The 20,324-nt window shown below is 27.1% G+C and overlaps 2 protein-coding genes across 3 annotated transcripts; one reads left to right on the top strand and one right to left on the bottom strand.

The window, feature by feature from the left end:
• The first annotated feature begins 7,941 nt into the window (after positions 1-7,941).
• On the top strand, positions 7,942-11,583 carry LOC134833139 (organic cation transporter protein). The gene is made up of 2 exons (XM_063847365.1): positions 7,942-9,345; positions 10,661-11,583. The coding sequence occupies exons 1-2, from the start codon at positions 8,296-8,298 to the stop codon at positions 11,300-11,302; spliced, it is 1,692 nt and encodes a 563-aa protein (XP_063703435.1). The 5' UTR covers positions 7,942-8,295; the 3' UTR covers positions 11,303-11,583.
• An 830-nt stretch (positions 11,584-12,413) lies between these two features.
• LOC134834081 (RNA exonuclease 1 homolog) lies at positions 12,414-17,130 on the bottom strand. 2 transcript variants are annotated; one of them, XM_063848618.1, is made up of 8 exons: positions 16,985-17,130; positions 16,839-16,921; positions 15,223-16,780; positions 14,168-14,245; positions 13,508-14,104; positions 12,724-12,983; positions 12,541-12,657; positions 12,414-12,506 (listed from the first exon to the last, which is right to left on the bottom strand). In XM_063848618.1, exons 1-7 carry the CDS (start codon positions 16,999-17,001, stop codon positions 12,578-12,580), a joined length of 2,673 nt encoding a protein of 890 aa, XP_063704688.1. In that variant the 5' UTR covers positions 17,002-17,130; the 3' UTR covers positions 12,414-12,506; positions 12,541-12,577. The 2 variants fall into 2 exon arrangements, with proteins under 2 accessions (XP_063704688.1, XP_063704687.1); XM_063848617.1 differs by having other exon boundaries at positions 12,426-12,657.
• Between the last annotated feature and the right edge of the window lie 3,194 nt (positions 17,131-20,324).

Below are 20,324 nucleotides of genomic sequence, written 5' to 3'. Positions count from 1 at the left end.
TTTTGATCACTTTTAAGCCTAAAATTGAATAAATATTCATTCTAAAGATGATTTCGGATCATATTGGGTCGATATTTGATGAAACAAAAAAATCAGCGTTTGGAAGTAAAAACGCTGATTTTTTTGCAAGTCAATTTTTGATCACTTTTAAGCCTAAAATTGAATAAATATTCATTCTAAAGATGATTTCTGATCATATTGGGTCGATATTTGATGAAACAAAAAAATCAGCGTTTGGAAGTAAAAACGCTGATTTTTTTACAAATCATTTTTTGATCGTTTTTAAGCCTAAAATTGAATAAATATTCATTCTAAAGATGATTTCTGATCATATTGGGTCGATATTTGATGAAACAAAAAAATCAGAGTTTGGAGTTTAAAACTCTGATTTTTTTGCAAGTCATTTTTTGATCACTTTTAAGCCTAAAATTGAATAAATATTCATTCTAAAGTTGATTTCTGTTCATATTGGGTCGATATTTGATGAAACAAAAAAATCAGCGTTTGGAAGTAAAAACGCTGATTTTTTTACATGTCATTTTTTGATCACTTTTAAGCCTAAAATTGAATAAATATTCATTCTACAGATGATTTCTGTTCATATTGGGTCGATATTTGATGAAACAAAAAAATCAGCGTTTGGAAGTAAAAACGCTGATTTTTTTACATGTCATTTTTTGATCACTTTTAAGCCTAAAATTGAATAAATATTCATCCTAAAGTTTATTTCTGTTCATATTGGGTCGATATTTGATGAAACAAAAAAATCAGCGTTTGGAAGTAAAAACGCTGATTTTTTTACATGTCATTTTTTGATCACTTTTAAGCCTAAAATTGAATAAATATTCATTCTACAGATGATTTCTGATCATATTGGGTCGATATTTGATGAAACAAAAAAATCAGCGTTTGGAAGTAAAAACGCTGATTTTTTTACATGTCATTTTTTGATCACTTTTAAGCCTAAAATTGAATAAATATTCATTCTACAGATGATTTCTGATCATATTGGGTCGATATTTGATGAAACAAAAAAATCAGCGTTTGGAAGTAAAAACGCTGATTTTTTTACATGTCATTTTTTGATCACTTTTAAGCCTAAAATTGAATAAATATTCATTCTACAGTTGATTTCTGTTCATATTGGGTCGATATTTGATGAAACAAAAAAATCAGCGTTTGGAAGTAAAAACGCTGATTTTTTTACATGTCATTTTTTGATCACTTTTAAGCCTAAAATTGAATAAATATTCATTCTAAAGTTGATTTCTGTTCATATTGGGTCGATATTTGATGAAACAAAAAAATCAGCGTTTGGAAGTAAAAACGCTGATTTTTTTACATGTCATTTTTTGATCACTTTTAAGCCTAAAATTGAATAAATATTCATTCTAAGATGATTTCTTCTGTTCATATTGGGTCGATATTTGATGAAACAAAAAAATCAGCGTTTGGAAGTAAAAACGCTGATTTTTTTACATGTCAATTTTTGATCACTTTTAAGCCTAAAATTGAATAAATATTCATTCTACAGATGATTTCTGATCATATTGGGTCGATATTTGACGAAACAAAAAAATCAGAGTTTGGAGGTTCAAACTCTGATTTTTTTGCAAGTCATTTTTTGATCACTTTTAAGCCTAAAATTGAATAAATATTCATTCTAAAGATGATTTCTGTTCATATTGGGTCGATATTTGATGAAACAAAAAAATCAGCGTTTGGAAGTAAAAACGCTGATTTTTTTACATGTCATTTTTTGATCACTTTTAAGCCTAAAATTGAATAAATATTCATTGTACAGATGATTTCTGATCATATTGGGTCGATATTTGATGAAACAAAAAAATCAGCGTTTGGAAGTAAAAACGCTGATTTTTTTACATGTCATTTTTTGATCACTTTTAAGCCTAAAATTGAATAAATATTCATTCTACAGATGATTTCTGATCATATTGGGTCGATATTTGATGAAACAAAAAAATCAGCGTTTGGAAGTAAAAACGCTGATTTTTTTACATGTCATTTTTTGATCACTTTTAAGCCTAAAATTGAATAAATATTCATTCTAAAGTTGATTTCTGTTCATATTGGGTCGATATTTGATGAAACAAAAAAATCAGCGTTTGGAAGTAAAAACGCTGATTTTTTTACATGTCATTTTTTGATCACTTTTAAGCCTAAAATTGAATAAATATTCATTCTACAGATGATTTCTGATCATATTGGGTCGATATTTGACGAAACAAAAAAATCAGAGTTTGGAGGTTCAAACTCTGATTTTTTTGCAAGTCATTTTTTGATCACTTTTAAGCCTAAAATTGAATAAATATTCATTCTACAGATGATTTCTGATCATATTGGGTCGATATTTGATGAAACAAAAAAATCAGCGTTTGGAAGTAAAAACGCTGATTTTTTTACATGTCATTTTTTGATCACTTTTAAGCCTAAAATTGAATAAATATTCATTCTACAGATGATTTCTGATCATATTGGGTCGATATTTGATGAAACAAAAAAATCAGAGTTTGGAGGTAAAAACTCTGATTTTTTTGCAAGTCAATTTTTGATCACTTTTAAGCCTAAAATTGAATAAATATTCATTCTAAAGATGATTTCTGATCATTTTGGGTCGATATTTGACGAAACAAAAAAATCAGAGTTTGGAGGATCAAACTCTGATTTTTTTGCAAATCAATTTTTGATCATTTTTAAGCCTAAAATTGAATAAATATTCATTCTAAAGTTGATTTCTGTTCATATTGGGTCGATATTTGATGAAACAAAAAAATCAGCGTTTGGAAGTAAAAACGCTGATTTTTTTACATGTCATTTTTTGATCACTTTTAAGCCTAAAATTGAATAAATATTCATTCTACAGATGATTTCTGATCATATTGGGTCGATATTTGATGAAACAAAAAAATCAGCGTTTGGAAGTAAAAACGCTGATTTTTTTGCAAGTCAATTTTTGATCACTTTTAAGCCTAAAATTGAATAAATATTCATTCTAAAGATGATTTCTGATCATATTGGGTCGATATTTGATGAAACAAAAAAAATCAGAGTTTGGAGGATCAAACTCTGATTTTTTTGCAAATCAATTTTTGATCATTTTTAAGCCTAAAATTGAATAAATATTCATTCTAAAGTTGATTTCTGTTCATATTGGGTCGATATTTGATGAAACAAAAAAATCAGCGTTTGGAAGTAAAAACGCTGATTTTTTTACATGTCATTTTTTGATCACTTTTAAGCCTAAAATTGAATAAATATTCATTCTAAAGATGATTTCTGTTCATATTGGGTCGATATTTGATGAAACAAAAAAATCAGCGTTTGGAAGTAAAAACGCTGATTTTTTTACATGTCATTTTTTGATCACTTTTAAACCTAAAATTGAATAAATATTCATTCTAAAGTTGATTTCTGATCATATTGGGTCGATATTTGATGAAACAAAAAAATCAGCGTTTGGAAGTAAAAACGCTGATTTTTTTACATGTCATTTTTTGATCACTTTTAAGCCTAAAATTGAATAAATATTCATTCTAAAGTTGATTTCTGTTCATATTGGGTCGATATTTGATGAAACAAAAAAATCAGCGTTTGGAAGTAAAAACGCTGATTTTTTTACATGTCATTTTTTGATCACTTTTAAGCCTAAAATTGAATAAATATTCATTCTAAAGTTGATTTCTGATCATATTGGGTCGATATTTGATGAAACAAAAAAATCAGCGTTTGGAAGTAAAAACGCTGATTTTTTTACATGTCATTTTTTGATCACTTTTAAGCCTAAAATTGAATAAATATTCATTCTAAAGTTGATTTCTGTTCATATTGGGTCGATATTTGATGAAACAAAAAAATCAGCGTTTGGAAGTAAAAACGCTGATTTTTTTACATGTCATTTTTTGATCACTTTTAAGCCTAAAATTGAATAAATATTCATTCTAAAGTTGATTTCTGTTCATATTGGGTCGATATTTGATGAAACAAAAAAATCAGCGTTTGGAAGTAAAAACGCTGATTTTTTTACATGTCATTTTTTGATCACTTTTAAGCCTAAAATTGAATAAATATTCATTCTAAATATGATTTCTGATCATATTGGGTCGATATTTGATGAAACAAAAAAAATCAGCGTTTGGAAGTAAAAACGCTGATTTTTTTACATGTCATTTTTTGATCACTTTTAAGCCTAAAATTGAATAAATATTCATTCTAAAGTTGATTTCTGTTCATATTGGGTCGATATTTGATGAAACAAAAAAATCAGCGTTTGGAAGTAAAAACGCTGATTTTTTTACATGTCATTTTTTGATCACTTTTAAGCCTAAAATTGAATAAATATTCATTCTAAAGTTGATTTCTGTTCATATTGGGTCGATATTTGATGAAACAAAAAAATCAGCGTTTGGAAGTAAAAACGCTGATTTTTTTACATGTCATTTTTTGATCACTTTTAAGCCTAAAATTGAATAAATATTCATTCTAAAGTTGATTTCTGTTCATATTGGGTCGATATTTGATGAAACAAAAAAATCAGCGTTTGGAAGTAAAAACGCTGATTTTTTTACATGTCATTTTTTGATCACTTTTAAGCCTAAAATTGAATAAATATTCATTCTACAGATGATTTCTGATCATATTGGGTCGATATTTGACGAAACAAAAAAATCAGCGTTTGGAAGTAAAAACGCTGATTTTTTTACATGTCATTTTTTGATCACTTTTAAGCCTAAAATTGAATAAATATTCATTCTACAGATGATTTCTGATCATATTGGGTCGATATTTGATGAAACAAAAAAATCAGCGTTTGGAAGTAAAAACGCTGATTTTTTTACATGTCATTTTTTGATCACTTTTAAGCCTAAAATTGAATAAATATTCATTCTACAGATGATTTCTGATCATATTGGGTCGATATTTGACGAAACAAAAAAATCAGAGTTTGGAAGTAAAAACGCTGATTTTTTTACATGTCAATTTTTGATCATTTTTAAGCCTAAAATTGAATAAATATTCATTCTAAAGTTGATTTCTGTTCATATTGGGTCGATATTTGATGAAACAAAAAAATCAGCGTTTGGAAGTAAAAACGCTGATTTTTTTACATGTCATTTTTTGATCACTTTTAAGCCTAAAATTGAAAAAATATTCATTCTAAAGTTGATTTCTGTTCATATTGGGTCGATATTTGATGAAACAAAAAAATCAGCGTTTGGAAGTAAAAACGCTGATTTTTTTACATGTCATTTTTTGATCACTTTTAAGCCTAAAATTGAAAAAATATTCATTCTAAAGTTGATTTCTGTTCATATTGGGTCGATATTTGATGAAACAGAAAAATCAGCGTTTGGAAGTAAAAACGCTGATTTTTTTACATGTCATTTTTTGATCACTTTTAAGCCTAAAATTGAATAAATATTCATTCTAAAGTTGATTTCTGTTCATATTGGGTCGATATTTGATGAAACAAAAAATCAGCGTTTGGAAGTAAAAACGCTGATTTTTTTACATGTCATTTTTTGATCACTTTTAAGCCTAAAATTAATAAATCAAGGCAAATGTAACCATTATAACCATAATAAACTTTAAAGGAATGAAAACCATCACACGAAATATCTTACGAAGTATCGCATTGTTTCAAGCTTTCATGGGAATAATACTTACTTTGAAGTTTTGAACAAGAACGATAAATATTTCGTTATCATCAGCAAATTTTGGAATTTCATAATAATCTCTAATGAAATGTTCCTTGAATATTAGAGAAATTCATCCTAATATGATAGCTTTTGATACTTGATTAAAGTTCAACATTTACTTGCAGAAAGTATCAAATTCTGTTTTCTCGTATTGATAACAAATATTTGAACAAAATTAATGAGGTTTAATTTTTATCTTTTTTTTTTTTGCTAAAAGATAATAAATTTTTCAACCATTTATTTTTGCCTAACTTATAATCTAAAAAAAATTTTTTAAATAAATTGTCAATCAATCTTACTGATTAGATTTTTCTCAAAATTTGACAAAAAATAAAAAAAAATTAAGACAAAATTATTTGAATTACAGACAGATTTGAATTGACTTAAAATATTAATTGAGTAAATTTAAAATATTTTAATAAAATTTCAAAAAAAATATTTTTATCAAAAAAATATCCGAAAATATAGGTATTGACTTAATTTACATTTTTTTTCTTTTTAAATTCTTACAAAAATATTTTTTTTTAAAGAATTTAAGTTGAAATTCAAAAAAAAAAATTTTTTTTTTCTCTTTTAACATACTTTATATTTTACTCAATTTTAATTTAATTTTAATTTATATGTTTTTTTTTACTTAAACTTAATAGTTAAGTTACGAAAGTTTTTGTAAGCTTGAGTTCAAGTCATAAGTTTATGCAGCCCTTTTTTTAGAACAAAAAAATTAGAAAAAGGGCAGGGCTGCAAAAACTAATGACTTGAATTTAAGCTTACAAAACTTATCTGACTTAAAATTTAACTTTTACTAAAGTTTAGGCGAAAAAGAAATTTAATCGACTTTTAACAAAGCTTAAGTTGAAGTAAAAGTTAAAAGTACCTTGAATTAGCAAAGCAAATTCGAATTGTAGTATATGTTTGTTATAAACCCGTTTGTGTACCGAGTCGATGTTAAATTCATGTGAAATTTAAAAAACAAAAATTTGGAAAAAAAAATTTAAAAAAAAAAATTTTTTCGAAAATTTATTTTTATTTTATTTTTTTAATTTTTTTAATTTTATTTAATTTATTTTTTGAAAAAAAAAATAAAAAAAAATATGAAACGTATACTACAAAAATATGTCAAAAGTTTAATATTATTTTTGAATTCCCAACCAAAGTTTGTAAAAGAAATATTTTTGTGAAAATTTTTTAAGAATTTTTTAATTCAACTAAAGTCAAAATTTTTGTGACTTTTATTTAAGCTTAAGTTACTTTAAGACATTAACTTAAAAATGTTTAATTTTTAATAAACAACAAAATATCTTCTCAGTAAACACACGTTTAAAACTTTTAACCGAACCATTTAAAAAATTACCAAAAATTTCAACAATTTTAACTTTTCATTACCCAAAAAAACCACAAATTCTTAACGTTCACCCATCAAAAAAATAATTCAATTAAATTTAACATGAAAATGAACCTTTCAACAAATCCTTGATGAAAACGAATCATGGAAAGTGCGAAAAGTGTTCGAAAAGTGCGCTGGAAACCAGGATAACCGGTAAAGAATCCTTCAAACCGATTCGTGGTAAATGTCTCTACTATCCGAAAAATTGTATAAAAATCCTTTTCTTATACAAAAAAAAAATGTTTCAATTTCAGTTTTCCCCATTTTCCATCATTTTAATTCAGTCAACGTAAAATCTTAAAAAATCTTTAAAATTCATTAAAAATTCAAAAAACTCGGTCTTTCACCTTTTTGTATTGTTGTCACAATCCTCTCATGCATAAAATTTAAAAAAAAATTATTTACTACAAAAATTTTTGTTTACAATTTTTTTCTTCAACATGCCTCTTCATGTCGGAACAGGAATCACGTTTCTTGATAATTTCTACGGAGAAACACATTTACACAAAATCCCGTTTGTTTGTCGTTCTTTATGGATTTCAGTGCAGTCAACTGAGCAAAAGAGAGGTTCTTCTTGCGTGAATGAGACAACCCGATAAACTTCTTTGAACATCTGCGCGTTCTCTCATTCAAAAATTACTAAAATATAAAAGTCACATCTCACTTCATATTGGAAGGAGATATGCCCTTTATAATTTTCGAACGTTCCATTGACAAAATCGCATGATATTTGTTGAGCATACGTGTTCGTGTCTGGATGGAAAGAGACGACAAACGAAGTAAATTTAAACTCTGCTTCAAGAAACGAAAAAAAAACAGCATGTTTCAGTAATGAAAATCAACTCGCAACGACAGTCTGATAAAAAATTAAAAAAAAAATAGTTAAATAATTAAATCTAATTTGAATGCAAGACTTGTTGCTTTGCCAATTTAGAATAAAAATAGCAAATCTGCAGTGAAACGTAACAGAGCAAAAAAAAATGATCGATTGCAACTTTGTTTGTTGAACCGAAACTAGGCCCGGTCTTATCTTTGCGTTGCAGTTGACATCAATCTCGGCATGTTAATGACCGAAAACATGGACTAATTGACCTTTGAACAGTGTAAATTGAAGAAACTTGAATCAATAGTGCTCAATTTGTGATAATTTACGAAAAAAATCAATAAAAAAATTTTAACAGCTCCGAAATTAGGATGGGTTACGACGCTGTTATTCCGTATCTCGGCGAATTCGGGCGTTATCAGAAGCGAATTTACTTCCTGTTATGCCTGCCGGCGATTTTGTGTGCCTTTCACAAGTTGGCGGGACCATTTTTGTTGGCCGTCCCCGAACACCGATGCCAACTTCCCTTCGAGCATTCCAATGCGACGTACAATATCAGCAAACATATCATGGATTTAGCCTATCCGATCAACGTTTTGAAGCAAAAACACGAAACTTGCGAATATTTCGACGCAACGTATGACGAAGAGTATCTCAATGGCAATGAAACTGCCGCGAAATCGATCACGTGCGATAAATGGGTTTACGACAAAAGCGTTTATCTGTCGAGTACGGTGACGGAATGGGATATGGTTTGTTCGAAAAATTGGCTCAAAGCGACTGCCGATGCGATTTTCATGGTTGGCGTGATGCTCGGAAGTATTATTTTCGGCGATTTGGCAGATCGCTTCGGGCGACTTCCCATTTTTTTCGCTTCTTTGGTCATTCAAGTGGTTTTTGGCATCGCCGTGGCAATTTCGCCCGAATATATCACTTATTCCATTTCGCGGTTGATTGTTGGCGCGACAACTTCTGGCGTTTTTTTGGTTGCTTATGTAATTGGGATGGAAATGGTTGGGCCGAGTTATAGGACTTTTGCGGGGATTTGTTGCATGATGTTTTTCTCCGTTGGGTACATGATGACAGCCGGGTTTGCGTATTTTTTCCGCGATTGGAGAACGTTGCAGATTGCCTTGACGCTGCCCGGATTGGCTTTTATGTGTTATTGGTGGTTCATTCCGGAGAGTGTAAGATGGTTGCTGTCGAGGAATCGGAAGCAGGAGGCAATTGAAATTATTCAGAAGGCGGCGAAGGAGAATAAGGTGACAGTGCCGCAAGATGTGCTGGATAACTTGATCGAGCCGCAGGAGAAAAAGCAGGAGGATGAAAGTAAACCTTCGTTGCTGGATTTGTTTAAATATCCCAATTTGAGGAAGAAGTCGCTGCTGATTTTTTTTAATTGGTTCGTCAATTCTGGAACGGTAAGAATTTTTTTAAATTATAATTTTGCCTTTAAAAAATTTTCAAATTAAAAAAAACTAAAATTTAATTTAAATTATTTTTTTTAATTTTTTTTTTATAATTTTGATAATTAAAAAATAAATCAAAAAAATTTTAAATCAATTTTTTAAAAATATTTATTTAATTAAAAAAAATCAATTTAAAATAATAATTTTGCATAAAAAAAATCAAATTATAAATTTTTTTTAAATTATTTTTTTTATAAAAAAAATAATTTAAAAAAAAATTTTAAATAAAAAAAAATAATTAAAAAAAAATTTAAATAAAAAAATTGATTTAAAAAAATTTTCAAATAAAAAAAATAATTTAAAAAAAATTATAAAATTAATTAAAAAAAATATCTAATGTAAAAAATATAATTTAAAAAAAAATTGAAAACATTACAAAATTCTAAAATTATTTTAATTAAACTCAAATTTTTACTTATTTTATTAAAAAATAAAAAAAATTAAAAAACCATCAAAAGTTGAAAAAAATGCAATGAAAGAATTAAAAAGAAATTTTTAAATAAATTTTAAATATTTTAGAAAATTGAATTAAAATTTAAAATAAATGAGTAACTAAATTATAATTTAATTTTGGTGAAAATATTCAAATAATGATATCAAATTTTAATTAATTTTATTTATTAAATATTAAAAAAATTAAATTATTTATAATTTATTTGTAATTTTTTTAATTTATTTCAATATCTAAATTATTTAAAAAATTTAAAAAAAATAATTTAATTTATTTTCAAATATTAATTTTATTTTAAAAAATTAAATTGAAAAAAAATCTTAAAATTCAATTTTTAATATTTAATTATAATTGTTTTAATATTCTCAAATGTCTTTAATTTTTTCTTAATTTTTTCATTGCATTTTTTTGAATTTTTTTTATTTTTTTTTTTTTTTTTTTTTTTTTTTTTTTTTTTTTCAATTTTTTTAAAAATTATTTTCAATTTTAATTTAATTTAATATTTGAAAAAAAAAAAATAAATCTAAAAATTTTTTAAAATTCATTATTTTTTTTTTTAATTTGAAAAAAATATTTAAAAATAATTTTATAATCAAGCAAAAATAATTAATTAAAATTAACAAATGAAATTAAATATTTTCTTGAATTTTTAATAGGTTTAAAATTTTAAATTATATTCAGATTTATTTTTAATTTTTAATTAAATTAAAAAATAATAAAAATTATTTAAATTTTATTTTTTTTTAATTAAAAAAAAATAATTAATTAATTTTGAAATTAAATTAAATTAAATAAATTTTTTAAAATTTCTTACAGTACTATGGTCTCTCTTGGAACACAGGCTCTCTCGGCGGGCATTATCTCATCTCCTTCGTCATTTCTGGATTTGTTGAAATTCCCGCCTACACTTTTATCATCCTCACTCTCGATCGATGGGGACGTCGCAATATTCTCTCAGGTTGCATGATAACAGCTGGCGTCGTGCTTTTACTCACCGGAGTCGTTCCCGAGTCTCACAATTGGCTTCTTATCGCACTAACGATGTTCGGCAAGCTCGCAATCACCTCCAGCTACGGTTGCATTTACGTTTTTAGTGCCGAGCAATTCCCAACTGTCGTCCGAAATGTTGGGCTTGGAGCAGCTTCGACCGCAGCTCGCATCGGAGGCATCATGGCGCCATATTTTATCCTTCTTTCAGACGTTTGGAAACCACTTCCGTTGATTATTTTTGGAGCTCTTGCATTTTTGGGGGGATTTTTGTCACTTTCGTTGCCGGAAACGCTCAACAAAAGACTTCCCGAGACAATTGCGGATGGCGAGCAGTTTGGCAAGAAGGGAAATGTTGACGTCGAAGCAACCACAAATGCTGAGGAGCTAAAAGTATTAAATGTTAAGAAAGAAACGGAAGCCAAAACGAACGGACTGTTAGCTGAAGAGAAGAAAAATGAAGAGGAATAATTTTAAATTTCCTCGAAAAATTATTTTTTTTAAATATTTATGGAAAAAAGCTTAGATAGGAAACTTTTTTACACGCATTTATAGTTAGGTTGCTTAGATATTTTTTTACGACACCGAAATATTTGAATGGAATGAACCAAAGTTAGTTCAATTATTACCCAAAATATTATTTTTCGATAAGATTTTATTTTTTTAAATCGTAATCGCTTAATCATTGTATCAGTGACACATGTGTAAGATTTTATATTTGAATGTATACCTTCAAAAATTTTTTTTGACAAAAGACAAAAAAAAAATGATTTGAAATAAAATTTATCTCTAATTTAAATATTTGTTTTTTTTTCATTAATTCTTCGAAGAAAGAATTTCAGGAAAAATTGAAAACTCTGTAAAATTTATTTTTTTTTTATCAAGGAAGAAAAAATAAAAAAGGCTTTTTTTAAATGGTAAATAAATAAAAAAAAAAATTTTGAATTTTTTTTTTACTAAAATCTTTGCGTTTAAATTTCCAAATTTTAAAAAAATAAAAAAATTATGAAAATTTTTAATTCATTTAAAGTTAAAATTTGAACCGAAAAAATTTTTTAAAAACATTTTTGACTAAAATTATAATTTTTTTAAAATACTTTTTCAATTTAAAATTTTTCAATTTTATTTATTTTAAATTTATTTAATTTAATTTATTAATTATAAATTTATTTAATTTAATTAAATTAATTATTTTTTTTATATTAAAAAAATAAACACAAGGAAAAAAAAAAGATTTTTTTAATTTGGATCAAAATTATTTTTTATAAAATTAAATATGTAGATTAAAAAATTGTTTGAAATTTAATTTAAAAAAAAATATTTTTTTTTGTCAAAATATTAAAATAATTTAATAAAAAAAATAAATAAATTAGAAAATATAATAATTAAATTAATTTGACAAATTAATGAAAATTAAAACTTAATTTTAACTAAAAATTAAATTAAAATTGAGCAATTTCTTAAAATTTGATAAAATTTAAAAAATTTAAAATAATTTAAAAAATTTAAAAAAAATTATTTTGGTCAAAAATTTTAAATCTTTAGTAAAGTTTGATAAAATTTTTCAATTAAAAACTTTTTTTTTCTGAAGTATTTTAACAAAAAAATTTATTATCTCCCTTTTTTCTTTGTCGAAAGTTCGAGCACCTATCAAATAATTTAGAATAATTTAAGATTTTAAATTTAATTTCAATTTAATTTTAATGAAAAAAAATGTGATCCTCTTAGAAACAAAACAAAATTGCTTCAAACAATTCGATTTCGAAGGTAATGTTTGATCAACTGGATACAGACGACAGCGTCTTCTGACGAGTCGTGTCCCGCATCTGAAAAAACACAAAAAATATAAATAAATATTTTCGCAAACAGACGAGACAATTTTGGAATTTTACCGTTTTCTTGAATAATTTTCTTCAAATTTTCGATGCAAAGAGTCTTTAATGCCCTGCGTTTGGGGAAACCCATTTTGTGTGGATAGAGTATTGAGGTGTCGACGACTTTGTCATGCAGTAGTTTGACGGCTTTCATGTCGCTATCGAGACTGTGTCCGATGAGAATTGTGTCGGCGTGGAACATGGAGAGCAAAACTGCTTGCACTTCGCGAATACTGGTTTTGACATTGGCTAATGTTTCTTCTGTGATGCCCGAATATCTGAAAAAAAAATTATTTTTTTTTAATTTTAATTTAAATTTTTTAAATTCACGAATTTTTTCAAAAAAAATAATTTTCACACAATTTGAAGTTAAAATTTTTAAGCATTTTCAAACCCTCAAAAAAAATTTGTTTAATCAAAAAGAACTAAAAATAATTAAATAAATAATATAATTAATTTTAATTTAATTTAAATTTTTGACAGCTGTCAGATTTTTAATTATATTTGAATTTTTCTGAAATTTTTTTTATTTTTTTTTTTAGTTTAATTGAAATTTTTTTTATATGAAAAATATGCTCAAAAAATTTAATTTTTATTAAAAAAGTGACAGCTGTCAAAAGTGTATCTGTCAATTTTTTTATTTTAAAAAAATTTTAAACGAAAAATTTTTTTTTATTTCAAAATTTTTTTTGCAAATTTGAAAATTTAAAATTTTTATATAAAATTTTGATATTTTTAATTTTTTGAACTGTTAAAAAATTTTTCAACTACTTTAAATGTCAAAATTGAAAAAAAAACTCACGTGGTATTATAGTCGACAATCTCACTATCTGGCTTCACAAACGAGTCATAAACGACTTTTTCATCGAAATTCACGACAGTTATCCGCGTCAACTCCAACCCGGTTCTCGTGTAACACATTTCACAATCAAATGCAAAAATATCCCGTTTCGTGGGCACATAACTTTCATCCTTCTTCATTGTCCGCACAAATCCCGTGAGATTGTCGTAGTCAACGTAGTCCGTAACGTGCGAATTGGCGTATTTACATCCGGGAGATCCCGCCGGTAACTGACAACAATAATGAAAATTATCCGCAGAACCGCGACGAAATCCCGCCGACTTTGGATGATAATTGCACTCGTCGATGCAAATTTCCTCAAACTTGTCGAGACTGAAAACTTTGGAGCAACGCGCGCAATAACGCTCGTTTTCGCGATTTGGCGGCAGAAGAGGCTTCGCTGTGTACATTTTAGCTTTGCCGGGCTTTGAGGAAGGACGAGGATAGCCATAGGTGCGAAGTTGCTCTTCTGTGGCAATGCAATCAAGCACAAGGTTGTAGGCTTTTTCGCCTGGCATGATGTCAAAGTTGCCGATTACTTGGCTGGAATCTTTTTTACTGAAAGAAATTTTGAAATTTTATTTTTTTTAAGGGGTTTAGAGTGAAAGAAAAGTTACTTACAGTTTTTTATTGACACACCAAGAGGTGTTTTGTCCATGTTTTCCTGCTAATATCACATCGTGAGATACTGTTTTGTTTCTGAAAATTAAAAAATACAAAATTAATTAATTTAAAAATTCTTTCAAAAAATTTATGAAAAATTCTAAGAAAATATTTTTTTCATATTTTAAATTTTTTTTTCAATTTTAAAATTAAATAAAATACAAAAAAAATTTAAAGAATATTAATAAAAATTAATAAAAAATTGAATTACTTTTATTTAATTAATTTTTTTTTTAATTTAAAAATTTAATTATTTTAAATAAAATAAAAAATAATTTTGTAAGAATTTTAATAAATAAAAAAAAAGTAAAATAAAATTAATTAAAAATTCCTTTAAAAATTAAACGAAAAAAAAATCTCAGAAAATATTTTTATTGTATAAAATTATTTTCAATAGTTTTCGATTTTTAAAATTAAAAAAAAAAAATTAAAAAAAAATAAAAAAAAACAATTTTTAAAGAAAATGAAAATAAATTATTAAAAAATTAATTAAAATAAAATATAATTTTGTAAGAAAAGTAAAAAAAAACAAAATTATTATAAATTTTTTAATTAAAAAAAATAAATAAAAATGATTAAAATTTCTTCTAAATATTAAAAAAATCTCAGAAAATTTTTTAAAATAATTTTTAAACATTAAGAATTTTTTTAAAATTTAAATTCAGTTAAATTTCAAGTCATTGAATTTTTTTTTTTTAATTTTATTGAATTAATTTAAAAGTTAATTAATTTAATTGATGCAAAACAAAAATATGAAAAATAAATAAAATAAAAAAAATTCTCAAAACATAAATCATGATAACTTCTTTAAAAACATTAAAAAAAAATTTTAAAATTATAAAAAAAATAATAAAATTCAAATTAAAAAAAAAATAAAAAAATTTTTTTGACCCAATGCACATTTTAAAATTTCATCCCAATGCAAATTCTAAAAATTTTCTAACAACATTTTAAAATTTTTTCTTCAAAAATCCAACAAAACTTTAAATTTCAAACATTTTCAAGCAACTTACTTATCGGTAGCATTTTCATTTCCTGCCGAAATCGCCTCCTTCCTCAACTTATTAACCGCCAACAACGCACTACTCTTATAAATATTCGGCGTATTGCATTTTTTCTGCACCGCAAGTTCCTCAGTTTGCGCCCTGGCCCACGCATCTTCGACACTCGGATAAATCACGAGGCAATGTTTCACCATCATGTTATAATACTGCATCCGGAGGTTATAAGAAATTTTCGTGGAAGTCGGTTCAAGCACTGGCGGCGCTGCTCTCGCTTCCGGATCAATTTTACTCACGTGAGCTTGTCTCCCGTAAAATTTACTCGCGGTTTGAGCAACAGTCGTCGTCGAGGTTGAAGTTGAAGGTTTTGCGATTTCCGGTACTTTTAGTTGTCGCATCGCCTCGATTTTCTCCTTGGCGTATTTGAAGGCGAGCATATTTGACACGGGCGTGATACTCGGACGAGCTTTAATTGGAGGCAGTGACGTTGGAGTTGCGGCTTTTTTCTCTTCGATCATTTTTCGGATCGTTTCCTGACGTTGGTAGATTTGTTGCATCGTGTTAAGTCCCTTATTGCGGGCAGGAACTTTCAAGAGAGGTGTAACTGCGCCTTCGTAAGCGACGCGTTTCTTCGCCAAAGAATCAATTTCAGGCTCGGAAGAAGGATTTTGAGCCATTGGAGCTTCATTTCCGCTGTCGCCATTGACTTCCGGTTGATAATTCTCGAAAATTGCTTTGCATTGTTCCATTACGGCATCTTCGTCGCTACTAACTTCAACGTCGGTCAATAGCGAAATATCAATTTCGGGCGATTTTTCCTTGTTTTCGACTTTTGCTTCGGATTTTCGATCGCGATTTTTGTCTTTGTGCTTCGATTTGCGCGAATTTGAGCTCGAACTTGAGTGAGATTTTGATTTTGAGGACGAAGATGATGAATGATGACGATCTTTGCTGCTGCTACTGGACTTGTGACGTGAAGATTTGCTCGAACTTGAGCTACTTTTGTGTTCTTTGTCTCGATTTTTGTCTTTTGACGAGCTTTTGTGACTACTACTGCTGCTTTTCTTCTCGGATCGGGAACTTTTGTGACTTGAACTCTTCTTGTGTTTGCTGCTGTGAGACGATTTCGAAGATTTTTCCTTTTCTAACTCGGTTTTTTCTTCAGTGACGCCATTTGAGAGCTTTTGATTGTCATCTTCAGTGCTTTCAACTTGTTGCGCGGGAAGATTTTCCACATTTTCTTTGTTTTGGGAGTCAGTTTCCTTCGGGATTTCACTTTTTTCTCCCTCTGAAGGCGGAATTTCTTGTGAAATTTCGGAAATTTCGTCATCCGGCTTTACAGGTTCATCTTCCTCAATCGGAGACATTGGCGGGTCTTCCCCTTCGTCACTTTCTTCCTCATTTTCTGCGACTTTTGGCTTGTATTCGGCCTGTGTTCGCAACGTTGGAAGCGGAATATACTCCAATTTTGGCTTTTTTGGTTTATTTTCTCCTTCATCGCTCGGTTGGTACGTCAACGGAGTCGGGCAATACGAAGGTTTTTGTTGAACTGCAACAGGCTCGATTTTATCTACAAAGAAAAAAATATTTTTAAAAAATTTTTTGTATGAAATTTTAACATTTTTTACCCTTTCTCGCATGTTTGAAGTGACAAAACGGACGAGGACATTGCTCATCTTGAAAGAAGGGACACAAAATCTCGCGAAATAATCTGAAAAAAAAATATTCGTGAGAATTTTTGAAATATAGAGAACAATAGGATGAAGTTACGAACCCCGTTGAAGGCAACATGAGTGATTTTTAGCTAAATTTTGGTAGTTTTAGTATTTGGCATGTAATGCGAACGACATTTTTTGCGGGTTTGACAATTTTCCGGCAGTAATTGGCTACTTTGATCGGTAATTCAGGGAAATAAATAAGAAACAAATGATTTTTTTTTGGTAAATATTCCGAATTTGATCCCAGTAGGTAGAAAATTTGACGTTGTTAGGGATGTCAAGTACGAATTTTTAATAAATGGTATTTCGTAAAATTTTGAAAATGAATTTAATTTATGAATTTTAACCTTTTAGATAAAATAAAATAAAAAAAAATTATAAAAATCAAATAAAAAGTATTTTTTTTTATTTTTTTTTCATTTGACATAGTTTTGTTTTGAAAACTAAATCAAGAACAAAAAAAAATTAAAACTAAAAAATCAAATGGATAAAAATTTATCAGAGGGCTCTAATTTATCATTTTTAATCATTTTATAACTCAAAACTGCCAAAAAATTGAAACTGAAAAAAATTTTTTCCTTTGACATAGTTTTGTTTTGAAAACTAAATCAAGAGCAAAAAAAACTGTGTCAAAAACTGTGTCAAAAACTATGTCAAAACATTTTTTGTCAAATTTTGCTCCAAATGGATAAAAATTTATCAGAGGGCTCTAATTTATCATTTTTAATCATTTTATAACTCAAAACTGCCAAAAAATTGAAACTGAAAAAAATTTTTTCCTTTGACATAGTTTTGTTTTGAAAACTAAATCAAGAGCAAAAAAAACTGTGTCAAAAACTGTGTCAAAGCAATTTTTGTCAAATCTTGCTCCAAATGGATAAAAATTTATCAGGGGGCTCAAATTTATCATTTTTAATCATTTTATAACTCAAAACTGTCAAAGCAAAAACTATGTCAAAAACTTTTTGTCAAATCTTGCTCCAAATGGATAAAAATTTGTCAGGGGCTCTAATTTATCATTTTTAATCATTTTATAACTCAAAACTGCCAAAAAATTGAAACTGAAAAAAAAAAACTGTGTCAAAGCAATTTTTTTCATTTTTAATCTTTGACATAGTTTTGTTTTGAAAACTAAATCAAGAGCAAAACTGTGTCAAAAACTATGTCAAAAACTGTGTCAAAGCAATTTTTGTCAAATCTTGCTCCAAATGGATAAAAATTTGTCAGGGGGCTCTAATTTATCATTTTTAATCATTTTATAACTCAAAACTGCAAAAAAATTGAAACTGAAAAAAATTTTTTTCTTTGACACAGTTTTGTTTTGAAAACTAAATCAAGAGCAAAACTGTGTCAAAAACTATGTCAAAAACTGTGTCAAAGCAATTTTTGTCAAATCTTGCTCCAAATGGATAAAAATTTGTCAGGGGGCTCTAATTTATCATTTTTAATCATTTTTTAACTCAAAACTGCCAAAAAATTGAAACTGAAAAAAAAAAAATTTCTTTGACACAGTTTTTATTTGAAAACTAAATCAAGAGCAAAACTGTGTCAAAAACTATGTCAAAAACTGTGTCAAAGCAATTTTTGTCAAATCTTGCTCCAAATGGATAAAAATTTGTCAGGGGGCTCTAATTTATCATTTTTAATCATTTTATAACTCAAAACTGCCAAAAAATTGAAACTGAAAAAAATTTTTTTCTTTGACACAGTTTTTATTTGAAAACTAAATCAAGAGCAAAACTGTGTCAAAAACTATGTCAAAAACTGTGTCAAAGCAATTTTTGTCAAATCTTGCTCCAAATGGATAAAAATTTGTCAGGGGGCTCTAATTTATCATTTTTAATCATTTTATAACTCAAAACTGCTAAAAAATTGAAACTGAAAAAATTTTTTTCTTTGACACAGTTTTGATTTGAAAACTAAATCAAGAGCAAAACTGTGTCAAAAACTATGTCAAAAACTGTGTCAAAGCAATTTTTGTCAAATCTTGCTCCAAATGGATAAAAATTTGTCAGAGGGCTCTAATTTATCATTTTTAATCATTTTATAACTCAAAACTGCCAAAAAATTGAAACTGAAAAAAAAAATTTTTTTGACTTTGACACAAGTTTTGTCATTTGCAATTTTTGTCAACTAAATCAAAAAATTTGTCAGCAAATCATTTTTAATCTGTTATAACTCAAAACTGCCAAAAAATTGAAACTGAAAAAAAAAATTTTCTTTGACACAGTTTTGATTTGTCAAAAACTGTGTCTATGTCAAAAACTGTGTCAAAGCAATTTTTGTCAAATCTTGCTCCAAATGGATAAAAATTTGTCAGAAGGCTCTAATTTATCATTTTTAATCATTTTATAACTCAAAACTGCCAAAAAATTGAAACTGAAAAAAAAAATTTTTCTTTGACACAGTTTTGATTTGAAAACTAAATCAAGAGCAAAACTGTGTCAAAAACTATGTCAAAAACTGTGTCAAAGCAATTTTTGTCAAATCTTGCTCCAAATGGATAAAAATTTGTCAGAGGGCTCTAATTTATCATTTTTAATCATTTTATAACTCAAAACTGCCAAAAAATTGAAACTGAAAAAAAATTTTTTCTTTGACACAGTTTTGATTTGAAAACTAAATCAAGAGCAAAACTGTGTCAAAAACTATGTCAAAAACTGTGTCAAAGCAATTTTTGTCAAATCTTGCTCCAAATGGATAAAAATTTATCAGAGGGCTCTAATTTATCATTTTTAATCATTTTATAACTCAAAACTGCCAAAAAATTGAAACTGAAAAAAAAAAATTTCTTTGACACAGTTTTGATTTGAAAACTAAATCAAGAGCAAAACTGTGTCAAAAACTATGTCAAAAACTGTGTCAAAGCAATTTTTGTCAAATCTTGCTCCAAATGGATAAAAATTTGTCAGGGGGCTCTAATTTATCATTTTTAATCATTTTATAACTCAAAACGGCCAAAAAATTGAAACTGAAAAAAAAACTGTGTCAAAGCAATTTTTGTCAAATCTTGCTCCAAATGGATAAAAATTTATCAGAGGGCTCTAATTTATCATTTTTAATCATTTTATAACTAAAACTGCAAAAAATTGAAACTGAAAACTGTGTCAAAAAAACTAAATCAAGAGCAAAACTGTGTCAAAAACTATGTCAAAAACTGTGTCAAAGCAATTTTTGTCAAATCTTGCTCCAAATGGATAAAAATTTGTCAGAAGGCTCTAATTTATCATTTTTAATCATTTTATAACTCAAAACTGCCAAAAAATTGAAACTGAAAAAAAATTTTTTTTTTGACACAGTTTTGATTTGAAAACTAAATCAAGAGCAAAACTGTGTCAAAAACTATGTCAAAAACTGTGTCAAAGCAATTTTTGTCAAATCTTGCTCCAAATGGAT

Source organism: Culicoides brevitarsis, chromosome 3 (assembly GCF_036172545.1).
Source record: "Culicoides brevitarsis isolate CSIRO-B50_1 chromosome 3, AGI_CSIRO_Cbre_v1, whole genome shotgun sequence".
In the NCBI taxonomy this organism is placed as follows: domain Eukaryota; kingdom Metazoa; phylum Arthropoda; class Insecta; order Diptera; family Ceratopogonidae; genus Culicoides; species Culicoides brevitarsis.
Note: the sequence above shows the minus strand (reverse complement) of the source record. Positions and strands in the feature narration are given on the sequence as shown.